This window comes from Dipodomys merriami, unplaced genomic scaffold (assembly GCF_024711535.1).
Source record: "Dipodomys merriami isolate MVZ:Mamm:240054 unplaced genomic scaffold, mDipMer1.0.p SCAF_15, whole genome shotgun sequence".
NCBI lineage: Eukaryota > Metazoa > Chordata > Mammalia > Rodentia > Heteromyidae > Dipodomys > Dipodomys merriami.
In genome coordinates, this window is record NW_027202826.1 from 26726438 (window position 1) to 26741251 (window position 14814).

General features: G+C 38.5%; 1 protein-coding gene across 3 annotated transcripts in view; it reads left to right on the plus strand.

Annotated features, from left to right (window-relative positions):
• The window catches only part of Ank2 (ankyrin 2), a 212764-nt gene that overhangs the window by 20881 nt on the left and 177069 nt on the right, over positions 1-14814 (plus strand). For all 3 annotated transcript variants that reach the window (XM_070022476.1, XM_070022477.1, XM_070022478.1), the window contains exon 2: positions 9340-9441. In XM_070022476.1, coding sequence (XP_069878577.1) covers positions 9340-9441 — 102 coding nt within the window. The remainder of the gene's footprint in view (positions 1-9339; positions 9442-14814) is intronic.

The following is a 14814-nucleotide window of genomic DNA, read 5'->3' on the forward strand; positions in this document are numbered from 1 at the left end:
GCTACTTGGGAGGCAGAGATTGGGAGATCAAAGGTCAATGCCAGTCTAGGCAAACAGAAGTTCAGACTGGCTACCTATAATCCTAGGTATTCATGGTTTGAAACCAACCTTGGGCAGGAAAGTCTGTGAGACTCTTATCTCCAATTAATCACAGGAAAGGCTGGAAGTGGTGCTATGGCTCTAGTGGTACACTGCTAGCCTTGAGCAAAAGAAACTCAGAGAAATCATCCAGCCAAAGGGGGGAAAAAAAAGGAAAAGAAGTTCAAGGGACTCTGGGAACCAATGGCAATCTGTCGTATCAAGAGAAGTATAAATAAGAGGACCTTGGCCCAGGCTGGCATAGGCATAAAGTGAGACCTTACCTAGGAAATAACTATTGCCCAAAGGAAGGGAGGTTGTTTGGAGACATGCCGCAAATGGTAGCAAGACTGAGTTAAAACCCCAGTATTCCCTCCAAATCCATTATTGGCACCATTCAATCTTTGACTGTTCTTATTTTTTTTTCAACAAAATAGTAGGAACAATGTTGGGTATTGAAAGTGCTCAGCTAATTAAGCAGTCATGGCTCCAATACAAGAGCATGTAAATAAAGCTATTGTGATGTCATGACCTTTCACTGATACATGCGGTAGAAGCTCAGAATCGGAGAAAACCACACCTAGTCCTGGTTCACATTTTTTGCTCTTTTGTACCTGTAAACCTCAGAGTTGTCTTTGGTTAAGATCTTTGAAGGAACACTGCCAATAACCTTTAGTTAGCGTCAAGGAAGATTATATGCACATGTGATTTGATTTGTTACTGTGGTTTTGTGTTGATCCCTTATGGGGAAAATGGCAAATATAAAACAAACTCAGTAGGTATCCTCAGTGCTTAATCTCAACCTAAGTTCTTTAAGTCATCATACCAATCCTTCTGAGCACTTCTAGAAAATACTTTCCCTTTCCTTTCCTTCCTATCAGCACAATAGGGTTTAATGTAGTATATCCACATGAAGTTTGATCATCTTTACCCGTGCTGTTACTCTTTCGTGTCTTTTCCTTGATTTCTTTTTATAGTTTTCTGTGTCTCCTCATTCAGTTTCCATACATGTGTATAATATCATTCTACCATATTTCCTTTCATATTCCTCCCTCCTAGGGATTCCCCCCCCCCAAGTAGCCTTCGTTTTACATTCATGTCCTTATGCTTGTTTTGATTTGATTTTTTTATGTCACGATTCTTTATATAAGCAAATGCATGTAATATCCATGATTTTTGAGCTTGTCTTGTTTTCTTCAACATAGTGATCTATCTATCCATTTTCCCTTAAAATTATGCAATTCCATTCTTCATTGTGTAATATCCTGCTGTGTCTACATACTAGATTTTCTTTTTAAGAATTCTTATTGTTATTATAAAGGTGCTGTACAGAGGGGTTACAGTTACATAAGTCAGGTAAAGAGTACATTTCTTTTTGGGCAATGTCACTCCTTCCTTCACTCTTTCCCAGTTTTTCCTTCCTATCCTCACTCACAAGTTCATTTTCAGCATAGTGTCTATAAGTACCACTGCTGCATTTGTTCACTCTTTGTCCCTCCATTTCTGTGTTCCCCTTATGCTCTGAAAGACAGATAAATGAATAAACATGAATGCCTAACGTCCTGTATAATTTATCACGTCCAAGTGTATTCTAGATTTAGCTTCCACCATATTTAGCTGTTCACTATACGAGAGAAAATATGCTGTTTGTCTCTTTGAGTTTAACTTACTTGACTTAGCACGACTTATTCTAGTCCCATCCATTTCCTTGCAAATGACACAACATTATTCTTTTTTTGTCTGTGTAAAATTCTATTGTATATAGGTACCACATTTTTGGGATCCATTTATCTATAGTAGAGCATCTGGGCTGTTTTCATAATTTGGCCATTGTGAATAGTGGGGCAACAAACTTGGATGTGCAAGTGTCTTTACAGTATCCTGGCTTGTGATATTCTGGGCATACAACATTTTCTTCATCTGCTCATCCATTGAAGTAAGCCTCCCCTGATTCTAAAACTTGGCTTTTGTGACTAGTGCTGAAGTAAACATGGGTATATGACTCGCATTGCTTTGGATAAATGCCTGGACATTTTATAGCAGGGTTATATGGTAATTCTACATTTAGTTTTTGAGGAAGTTTAGATGAATTATTATAGTGGCTTAATTTAGAAAGTGTATTTTTATATGGAATGATATAAACACCCAAGACCATACAACTCATGATTGGCTGAAAGTGAATTTTAACTCCCATACAGTCCAGAGACCTAAAGATCAATATTAAAGGACCTAAAGTGTTAAAACGTTCATTTACCTGGTCTTCATGCTAATGCTTCTCTCTTCAAGTTATTTCATCAAAGTTTATTTATTTTGTGTTACTGAAAGAATGTAGATCTCTGAGTAGGCAGGTAAGAGATCTCAATTTCACTAAAGAATACTTCCTGAGAAAATAAACACGTTCTTCAAAGTACATAAAGACCACGTGCTTTACTTGAAGCTAATCATTCCTTAGGATTTTCTGTGTTCCCACAAGCCAAGACTGTGAGGTGAGGATTTTGAAACCTTTCGGAGAATACGGTGGCTGGCTGACTGATTCATGTTTTTATACAAGTGTCTTTCATACGTCAATAGTAGATTCTCTCTCTCTCTCTCTCTCTCTCTCTCTCTCTCTCTCTCTCTCTCTCTCTCTCTCTCTCTCTTCTTTTACTCTTCCTTCTTCCTTCCTCCCTCCCTCCCTCCTCCTCCTCCTCCTGCTCCTGCTCCTCCTCCTCCTCCTCCTCCTCCTCCTCCTCCTCCTCCTCCTCCTCCTTCTCTTGTGTTGTGGGGTTTGAACTCAAGTACTTTACCACTTGAGTCATGACTCCAGACCTTTAAACGATTCTTTTTCAGATTTTACCAGTGATTTTGCCAAGGCTAGCCTCAGAAAGTGGCTCTCCTATTCACATGTCCCACAAAGCTGAGATTACAGATATGATTCAGCAGTGCACTTTGCTAGTTTAGATAGGGTCTTAATACGGTTTTCATGGGTTGGTCTCAAATTGTAATTCTCCCACTCTCTACTATCCTTTTAGCTACAATTACAGGCATGGACCATCATGCCCAGTTTGGGATTGGTCTCTTTTACAGTATAAAAGACTTTTGTGACTTTCAGTGCTATTTTTACTATGGTGTTTGAATATTAAAGACACAAAACCACACAGGTACTCCTAAAATTCTTATGTTATTATTGAAAATTTTCATACTAATTTTAATCTTACTAAAAATAGCCAAATAAATGACATTACATTAAATATCTAAAACTCAGTTACAGATATTTAGCTTAATAATCTGAGATCCATATTTAATATGTCCCTGATTTTGACTTCAATTCAAAATAGCAATATAAGAAATGCTTTCTATAAACCTATTCAAACTATTATTAATAAGTTTAAGGTTCTGGTTCCTAATTTCAGTTAATAAAAAAAAACTAGTGAGGGAAATTTACTTATAATTTACTTTATGTCAGTCTCTTTAGTTTTGTACCCTTGGATGATCTTGTGAAGCTCCAGTGAAAGTGAGCTTGATCTTGGGATGGTGGTGAGAACACAATCCAATAAAGGCCAAGGTTGAAAAAGAAGAAAAGCTAAACTGAAAAATACTTCCTGTGGCTTTTCTATCACACCTCTGCTAATGGTCTTTGCACGTTGGAGTCTAAAAGAGAACATCAGAGCCAGGTGTTAATTTGCAATATTAGCTAGCGATTCTCTGCTACTGCACAGGCTCTTGTGGTTCATTACATTAGCACCAGATTCCATGTCTGAGGAGCAGACACTGTGACTGTTCTCTCTCTGAGCTCCAGAAAGACTTTTTCGCATATCAGGAATATATAGTCATCTGGATTTCACTTGTTAGGCACTGAATAATAAACACAAAGGCAAATGCCCAAATGATGTGGTTGGACTCAGCTATAGGCTAGCCATTTATATAGCTCAGAATCTGACTTTATTTTGTTTATTAGGTTATTACTGAAGCATAAAGTGAAGGGGGAAAATAGTCAACAACATTTAGCAGTGCAACTCATGGACTTGTAAGAGTGTGCCCCCCTAGTGGCTTTGGGATGTAATGTGGCTTTGGAAAAGTACATTCCTCTTGCTTTTCATGCCTGCTCTTGAGAGTCTAAGTTTCAGGATTTGGGGAGGGGAAGGATAACTAGGGTAAGATATACAACAGCAAAGAAGAGAGTTTAATCTCACACTAGTGGGAGATTCTCTCTTGAAGGAGCCACTAATGCCTCTTTTCTTTATTCTTATAGTTGTCTGTAGGAAATCTGCTTGGGCAAAGTAAACAGTCTATTTTAAAAGCAGACGTTAAGCATGCGTTGAGCCAGGGTGCCAGTGGCTCACTCCTGTATTCCCAGCTACTCGGGGGCTGAGATCTGATGATTGTGGTTTGAAGCCAGGCCAGGCAGGAAAGTCCTTGAGACTCTTATCTCCAATTAAACATGAAAAAGCTGGAAGTGTGGCTCACCTGGTAGAGCACTAGCCTTGAGGAAAAATACTCAGAGACACAATGCCTGGACCCTGAGTTCAAGGTCCAGGATGAACACAAAAAATGCTTTTTCTTTGATCATACTTAACTTACAACCTTTACCTTTGTCCTAACCTGAGGGATAGACAGAAGGCTAAAAAAATCACTGCCTTTCTCCTCATGTATCTTTAAATGTTCTTTCCTTGTTTGGTTGATTAAACTTAACCAGACTAACTACTGTCTACACAAAGCTCTCCTGTCAAGAACTTTAATCACAGATTGACCTCATTATTGTAGGCTATTGCGCACATGAATCTATGTGGACTGGGGCAAGAAAATATATTTCTCTGTAGGGATATATGTTTGCCTTTCACAATTGTCAATTTTATCTCTATATACATTTTGGAATTTTGTTTTAGTTATTATTTTTAAAAAGATTTATTATCCATAAGCAGTTGTACAGAGGAATTGCAATCCAACATGTTTATTTATGAGGTACTATTCATCTTGATTGATGTCACCCCTTCCACCTTTCTCCCCCACCCCACCCAACCCCTCCCATCTCTTCAAGTTACCTGGTATGGAACTTCATTTTAGTTCTGCTTAGGAAGTCTACATTTTCAAATAATGTTATAATAACCCTTGCATTTGATGCATTTTTTCTCATTTGGGGAAAACAAAATCCCTTAAGAATACTCTAGATGAATCTAACATGGAATGAAGTCCTTTATTTGACTCAAATCACTTGTAGGTCACCAGCAGGAGGGTTCAGATGACTTACTTCTATCAGGTCCAGTTCCTTCCAGACACTTGGAATACTGTTTACTGAAATTCCAGGGAATCATTTGGGTATTTCATTTTTTAAAGTGTCATTAATTTCTTTTAAATGGTACAATGTCATTATTTCTAATAGATGAGTAAAGTTTCATTGTGTTTTCTCAATCCATTTGTCCATTGAGAGGCATCTGGACTGATTCCCTACCTTGGCTATGATGAATAGTGCTGTAGTAAACAAGGTTGTGCTGGTGGCTTTACTATATCCTGCTTTGTAATCTTTTGGGCAAATGCCCAGGAGTGGAATTGCTGGATCATAGGGTAGTTCTATGTTTAATTTTGTGAAGAACCTCCACACTATTTTACAAACTCATAAGTAAATGTGGTGGCTGGTATGTAAGTATTTACAAATGTATTAACTGAAACAGAGTAGATTCTAGTGAGATCTCCAACAGTGCAAATCCTTAGAAAGACAAAATCAAAGGGCTACTGGAAAGGGGTGTTTTCACTTAACTAGATTAGACTAGAATGAAGAGGAGAAGAGAGGGAAATGAAGGCAAGAATCCACTGTATATCCTACAAAATTAAGAAAAGAAAGGGTTAGGTAGGGGGTGGATGAATGAGAATCTTGGAAGGGGTGACATTGATCAAGATATATTATATTATAAAATTGCCTTGTTAATTGGAAACTCCTTTGTATGACTGCTTGAAGATAATAATAAAAAAACTAAAAAAGTTTGATTCAAGGAGAGAGAAAGCAAGTTATGAAAGCTGCCTATTGCTAATTGATTTCAAAAGCAGTTACCCCTCAAGGTCATGCCCGATGTTGGACTCAGTCTCTGCAGTAACTGCTGACCATGCTCTCCCTTTCTAGGCTTCAGGAGCTGTGTGTTTCCCTCTTTGAGGTTGATTCTTCTGGTCTATTTGTTCATGATGTTCTTTTTTATTTTTGTCAGTTGTGGGCCTGGAACTTAGGCCTGGGCACTGTCCCTAAGCTTTTGTTCTCAAGGCTAGCACTCTACCATTTGAACCACAGCATCACTTCTGGTTTTCTGGGGGTTAATTGGAGAGTCTCATGGACTTTCTTGCCCCAGCTGGCTTTAAACTTCGATCCTCAGATCTCAGCCTCCTAAGCAGCTAGGTTCGCAGGTGTGAGTCACCTGTGCCTGGCTGACATTCTTCTTCTTTTTTTAAAAAAATAGAAAAAATAGAGCATTAGATCTTTTACTGAGTTTGGATGTATTAATCATGCAGAGAGGAGAGAGAGTCAGAATGAGAGAAAGAGTCAGTCACTTGGCTTTTTAATGCTGTATGCACTTTGCTATTTTTTCCCCCTCATTCCCAAATGAACATGTTTCTAAGTAGTTTGTCCCAGTCAGCTCCTAATTCTGCTAGCTGCACAGATGGGTAAAGATGGCAGCTAAGGATTCCTTCTTAAGCCAAGGCACTCTGTGTACTGGGCTCATTGTTTCCAGATTTACTATGTCGAGCAAGGTCACCTCTGTGTTCATCCCATGTGAAATAAATTGAAAGCTCAGGAATTTGGCATCTGGAGAAACATTGGTCCAGTGTGGGGATAGAATGGCCTGTACTTCCAACTCTGAGCTTGATTAAACATAAATTAAATCTTGAATCTGAATGAATGTGCAAGCTTGGAAAATTTCTAACCCACCCCTCCTTTTCATTTACTAAATTAATATTACAACAGTTCCTAATTGAGGGGGTGGGTGAGGTTGGGAGACATGAGGGTGAAGGATGAAAGCAGCAATATTGATCAAGATGCACTGCATTCACAAACTGACACTACTTACAGATAATAAGGAATTAAAAATGACAGTTCCTTCCTCACACAATTTAGCATTAATGTCCTTGTACATGGAACTCCTTTAGCTCAACTCTCAGTGCAAGAATAAATATAAACATCACCTGCGCTTTCCAGGAACAATGTTTAATATGATGGATAGAACATAGCTTTATTTGGAAAGGCCATGTTTATAGAGGTATGATAGCATTATGTTTTATGCCTTGTGACCCACATGATTTAATTTTTCTTGTCTCACAGTAGTCAGGCTAAGGATGTCTTGTGACACATTGGTACCTTACAGTGCGAATGTTTGGCGAGAGCTGTGGTTGGAAACCTAAGAGAGGCATAACCTTCTGGAGTTCAGCACATGCTGAAAGCAGCAGAATAATTGCAGAGTCTCAGCATTCGGAAGGAGTCCCAGGACAGGGAGTGTGGCATTGCGATGGTGTCAGAGCACTCTGCCACAAGCACATCTTCCAGGATGATTGTAGGGGGAGCAAGGACGGGAGCTCACAGCATATCCATCATACCATGATGTGTTTCTAGAGAGTCAGAGTGGGAATTCTCGAGGTATAGACTCCAGCCATACCACTTTAGTCATGATAAATGATGACACTGACTTATCAAGATAAATGTCCTTGTGGTACTTGGGTTCAGTGGGAGGGAATTTAATCTTAAGGGTTCCCCCCAACCCTGCATCTTTTCCCTTAGGTAAATCATTCGAACAGTATGCAAATGCTCGCATTTTGAAACTCGCAGAGAAACTATTTGCATTTCTCTGTCAGTGTCACCAGAAACCATTAAAAAATGGTTGTGACCCAAGATGCTAAGAGTCCCTGCCAAGACCCTTGGAGCAGGAAGTCAGCAGAGCCTCGTGACATGAATGTTCCTTTGACAAGCATAAGATTTGGACTGTAGATCCAGATATTGAATAATACAGATATTGTACATCTAATGACTTAGACATCGTGTAGCTAATGACTTCGATATCATATAGCTAATAATTTTGATATTAGTTCTTGTGACTTAGATATTGCACCTCTAACAGCAGACATTATGTATCCAAAGATTTAGATGTTATATTTAATAACTTAGATATTATATTCTTCTTGTAGCTCTCCTTTCCTCTTTGGTCAGATATTGTATCAAAAAATTACCCACAGTTATGATAAGAACCTTACAACCTGGGAGGGAGGGAAATAGGAAATGGTGAGTGTGATATAATGAGGGATGGGGTAACAATGATTAAAAACAAATGTACTCATTCCCTTACTTATGTAACTATAACTCTCCCTACTTACTACCTTTTCAAAAATAAAAACATAAAAATGAAAACAATGGGAAGAAGATAAAAGACAGAAAAATTACCCACAGTTATGCAAATGTTCGGATCTTTGAAATTTTATTATCATTATTATGTCAAGGTTTGAAATGTAGTCTTTTTTTTTTTTTTTTTTTTTTTTTTGGTACTGGTCCTGGGGCTTGAACTCAGGGCTTGGGCACTCCCTGAGCTATTGTGCTCAAGGTTAGCGCTCTACCACTTTGAGCCTCAGTGCCACTTCCAGTTTTCTGGTGGTTAATTGGAAATAAGAGTACTACAGACTTCCCTGCCTGGGCTGGCTTTGAACCATGATCCTAAGATCTCAGCCTTCTGAGTAGCTAGGATTACAGGCATGAGCCACCACCAGCATGTGGCTCAGCTGGTCTAAATTTAATCATCTCTTTTTTTCAAAATCTTTTTTTCAAAACCACAGTTTTCATCAGCCTATTCCATACCTGTCAACTGGCTTTTCCCTTTTCTTCAAAACCACCTGTTCTCTGACAACCAAGACAGGAGACTGATGAGGTTCTCAAACTCAGTGTTTTCCTGAAAACTTATCTGAAAACTGACAGTAATACAGAAAAGAGTAGCTTAAATTTTACAGCAGCGTGTGAGTCACTAAACCATATGGCTTATGGTGGTATTCTGGACAGAATGAATACATCTTCAAATTGGCTGAGGAGGTGAATGGTTTTGGATGTGCATTTCCCACTAATTTCAATATTCACCAATAACCCACGCTGATAAATTGAAGGTTGCTGCCTTATACTGTGCATTCTATTCAATGTTTTGCAATCAGTATTGAAAATGTTTCCAACTTAAGCTTTTCTGACTTGCAGTATACACATGCTTGGTTTTCTGCATTTGACATATTTTTATTTTATCAATAATTCACCAACATTTTTTTTTCTCCCAGTCTGACAGCAATGCAAGTTTCCTTCGTGCTGCCCGAGCGGGCAACCTGGACAAGGTTGTGGAATACCTGAAGGGTGGGATCGACATCAACACCTGCAACCAGGTAAGGGCAGGGCCTCGGGCCCAGACTCTATGATAAGAAAGCACCTGTTATCTAGGTAGAGGCTCAGTGTCCAAGGTGATGTTTCACCTGTATTGGATTTATTGACATATCAGTGACTTGGTTGGAGCCAACCCAGATTTTGCTTTGTTACCACTTGTGAAGTGTCAGATGTTTATTTAAAAAGCTCATATTACTAGCAAGGTAAATATATTAAAATAATAATTGATCTTCTGGGTGTGGCTGCATACACCTGTAAATCCCAGCACTTAGGAGGATTGTGGGTTTGAGATCAACTTGGGCTACATTCAAAAAAACCCAACAACACATGAACATAGATATGGAGGGACAAAGAGTGGACAAATTCAGCAATGGCACTCACTGGACACCATGTTGAAGATGAACATACAACTGGAGGGGGGTGGTGGGAGGGGAAATTTGGTAGAGAGCCAGGGGAAGGGAGACTTTGTCCAAAATGAAATATACTCTTTATCTGACATGTAATTGTAACCGCTCTGAATATCACCATTATGATAGCAATAACTTAAATAAAAAATTAAAAAAACTTGTATGTCAAATATGTCTGTGAAATGATGCACTTAACCATTAGCTAGAATGTTGAGCAAGAATGTTTTATTTCTTGTTTATCCTTAATTGAATACTCTAGATCTGTCTTTATTCATTCTCAGCTCTGCACATGTTTACTCATAGGTAACTGGTTGTTATGATTTAAGATAAAGAAAAGAAGACCACATTAAAATGACTCCTACTGTTTTCTCCTGCTTGGTTTGAAAAAAATATGGTTTATAATGTGAAGAACTTGAAACTGTGTTGGTTTAAATGAAGTCTTTGGCTTATTCATTTAACATTTCTCTTTTCAATAAGACTTGTAAAGACTACTAAATTACTAAACTGTAAAGACTATTAAACAACTAGTAAACTGTAAAAACTACTAAACTACCAAATATTTTAAAAATATCATTTTCCCTCAAGAATAGTGATTTCTCTCTCTGTCTTTGTCTCTGTCTCTGTCTCTGCCTCTGCCTCTCTCTCTCTCTCTCTCTCTCTCTCTCTCTCTCTCTCTCTCTCTCTGTGATGGTACTGTGGCTTAAGACTCACATGCTAGCTGACTTTCCTGCTCACAGCTGGTGCTCTACTATGTAAGCCACACCTTTAGTTCTGGCTTTTTGCTGGCTGAAAGTCTCTAGGATTTGTCTGCCTGACTGGCTTCAAGCCATGATATTCAGATCTTAGCCTCCTCAGTTGCTAGGATTGCAGGGATGAGCTACCAGCACCTGGCTCTGTATTATTTTTGGCTGAGATTTTTAAACCATAAGTTAAAGTATCTAGAGCATCCTAGTAATCACTGTAAATTGCTAAGTGCTGTTACTGTTCGTGGTGGGTGGTGTGTGAATGTGCATGAGATAGAGATCTGACCAATAGTAAATAATCCTGGCTAATTTTATTATTCAATTTGAAATTATTTATAGATAGTTAACCAATCCTAACCAATCCCTGGTACCTATTCCACTTAGTTTTATTTAATCTTGAGACCTCCCAAATAAGCAAATTTCTCAACTGTAACTTTTCCTCTCCTCTAAACTTCTACCTGCGGATATCCTTCCCAAATGCCAAAGTCACCCTCCTACCCCATGTCTCATCTTCCTACCTTCCATGTTTGAACTCCCAGTAGCTCTTATTTCCTCATAATTGCATAAATCCCCCCTGAACTAAGCTTTGGCTCATCTACTGCACTCAGTTCTGTCAACTCTGTCTTTGACTGGCATTTCTAAAACAAAAACTTAATGATGACACTAACCCCAACTACCATCAACTGGGAAAAAGCTCCATGTCCAGCAGAGCTGATTGTTTCAAAGTCACATGGAGACTTTTAAGGAAAGAAAGGACTTCCCCTGCTCCTTCTGAGAGAACAGAAAATCACCTTTAAGTGACCCAGGAGGGCAGAAGAGGCAGATGGCAAAGCCAAAGTATTGCTATTCCTAAATATGCAATGATCAAGTTCTCTGGCATGTGAAAGCAAAGAAGAAGACATTTCCTCTAGTTGCTTGTAAGTCTGAGTTTCTAGGGAGAATTTATGCCATGCAATAGAGAAACCAGGACTTTCTGTACCCTGTTATATTTCTCAATGAAAGACAATCTGGGCTGTACCGGCTTTCCAAAAATACCACATGTGCTGGCATACAGAGATTCCTTCAAATGAAATTTGAGTCACAATTTTTTTCTCTATAAAACTTCTTTTATAACTACCATGAGAACTGTGAAATTTGATCCAAAATTACTATTTAATCATGGTTGAAAGAGCATGAAAAAATCACAACCTTGACACAAGAAAATATCTAAAAAATCTTCAAAGCTTTCCTTTTCCTAATGATTACATATATAAGCATTAACTTCTATTTTTTAAAGTATTAGGTGAGCAATATATGTACCCTGGTAGTTCTATGTTTTGAAAGGAGAAAATGCTGGCTCAGTTTCTGAAACTCATAAATTTTCTTATTTATTTATTGCACATGATCTAATGCTGTTATAAACACAGTTAACATCCAGACATTTAAAATAAACAGCGACATTTTCATAGAACTTTATAGCCAGTATAAAAGGGTACTAGTGGCTGACACCAATAATACAATCTAAAGGAGCACATGAAGCCCTTGGTTCAAGGTTTAGTACTAGTATGTGCACAAATGTATACATGTATACACACATACACACACACAGAGTTAAAAAGCCCCAGATGTTTCAGATATTTTATCATGTGTAGAATTTACTCTTTCCACTTAATGATTTAAAAATAAAGAGTTGTAACTAATAGTTATTGGTGGGTGTAATCCTAGATATGACAGCAGTGTCACAATTACTTTTCTTTGTGTGTGTGTGTGTGTGTGTGTGTGTGTGTGTGTGTATGTTTCAGAATGGGGGTTTGAACTCAGAACTCAGGGAGCTTGGACGCTGTCCCTTAGTTCTTTTTCTTTCTTATTTTGTTCAAGGATAGTGCTCAGTAGAGCACACACTCTGCTTCTGGCTTTTTTGCTGATTAATTGGAAATAAAGGTCTCATGGACTCGCCCCCCCCCCCCCCCCCCAAATAATAAAAGCTGTCTTCAAGTGATGATCCTCAGGCCTCAGCTTCCTTGCTAAGATTACAGGTGTGAGCTTTTGACCTTTTACCATTAAAGTGGTAAAGACATACAATTGTAGTTAATGCTTATGTTTTCTTTCTCAAAGCCAAAAGGCAATGTCAAAAACACCAATTTTAAAGCAATATGAATACTGTGAAAATAGCAAGCCTTTAGCAACAAGAAAGTCCATCTTCAATGACTTTGACATACACCAACATAGTGTGACTGGGACATAGAACAGTCTTGTAAGTCATGTTAAAAATGTGGGTGCTGGAATCCGAATTCTAATTTTCTCTATCTCAGAGATCCTGGGCAATTAACTTCTGCGATTGTGAGTTCTCTCTATGGTCAGAACCATGCTGAAGTGAGTGCCTTTAGGACAACTGAATAAAACATTTGCACAATTCCTAGCAGAACAGGCACTCAGTAAATATTCATAATGTAATCTCTTAATCCTGATTCTTAACCTAAGCATTAGCAAAAATAATACCAATTTTCTGAGGCCAGACAGAATGTGACATGGATTTCTAGTACCATCAAATAGAAAATATTTTGTTTAGAAGGACTTTGGTAACAGTTACTATTAAATATATGTTGCATTGAACTAATTTTTTTTTCTGAAACTAAAATTTTTTACATAAATGACATTCGGATCCATCTGGATTGGACTTTGGTTGAAAAATTCCAAAACCAATTTTATTAGCCTGGGATCTTAAAAAGGCTACAAACATGAATAAAAAAGAATTTAATTCTTGAGATTATTGGGGCATGGAATGAGCTATAAACAGCTTCCAAATCAGTTGATTAGAGCACAGATACATGCACAAATAAAATATTTAATGGCTCTGGGTTTGTAATTGACCTCCCATTGAGAGAAACCTATGCTCCTTTTATGTGGATGGCTCTGGATTGTGTGCCTTTTGCTCTTGGATTCAATACCATCTTGTGATTTTTTTTTTAGTTCTTTCCATATACTGGCCAGCACTGGTCCAAGTTAGAACTGGATAATGTCTGGCTCATATACTTAGAATTGTGAGTTCCAACATGGAGAGTTATTCTGGGTAAATCAATTCCAGGAGACTTCCCTAACTGCTTTGTCTGTAGCTCTGTAAAGTTGTGATTGTTATTTGCAACTCCAGAGAAGAGGTACAGTCTACTGCATTCTGAAGGTGTTTGGAGTATGACTCTTTCATCTGAAAGATGCTAGAGTAACTTCAAACTATGGATTTCTGGGTGGTCTTCTTAGGTAGTGGTTGAGATTGGAACAGAGAATTTTATTTTTGGGGAATTCTCCCGAGCATTCTTTCTTCTGAACAGAGGAGAGGGGTTGCAGTACTGCCTAACTCATTTCACATACTAAAAACACACCATTCTTTTCTGTCAATCTGATCTCAGACGCAGCATTTGTTCATCAATTTTTCAGACATGTATCTCTGCTTACTGTGTGAAGAGCATTGTCTTAGGTGCTGGGGATGGAAAGATACTCCAAAGAGCACAAACTCTGCTCTAATCTACCTTACCATCTAATATATCATCTAAGAGGAGAGACACAAAGAGAGAAACACCAGAGAAAAATGAAGAAGTGTAGAAGGAGAAAGGGCAGCCGATGGTATGGAGAAAAACACAATGAGAGAGAAAAAGAATAGAAGGGGAGAATTGTGTCATTGTAGATAGGATGGTTAGTGAGGTTGAACATGGAAGCCAGCAGTATTTGATTGCAGGGAAGGAGTTGAACATTTGAGAAGGCTTGACAAATGAGCACTCCAAAAGGAAGCATGCAGCCATTTTCAAGGTCCCAGCCAGGAGTCTGACTGATGTGGAGTAGACTTAGGGAGAGTTGGCAGAGAGCAGAAAGCATCATCAGGCCATGTAAGACTCCATAGGCTATTTTAAGAACCTTGGTTTTAATTCTGAATAAGAGGAGTGATTAGAGAGTTTTAGCAGAGAAGCCACATAAGCTGACTTAGGTTTTAATAGTAACACTCAGAAAGGAAACAAGGGCAGGGGGCGGGGTGGATACTTTACAATTACTTTAGGTGAGAGATGAGGTGTTTTTCACTTGGGCAACAGGCAAGAGAGACGCTAAGAAGTGATTGGATTCTGAGTTCATTCTGAAAATCCAGCTGGTTTTGTGGAGGGATTTAATGCAGGAAGAAAACAGAGGAGGGATGAAGGTTGGGATTTCCACTGTGGGTGGGAGGGTGGGGGGGGGGTGAGGCGTGGTAAATTGAGGATTG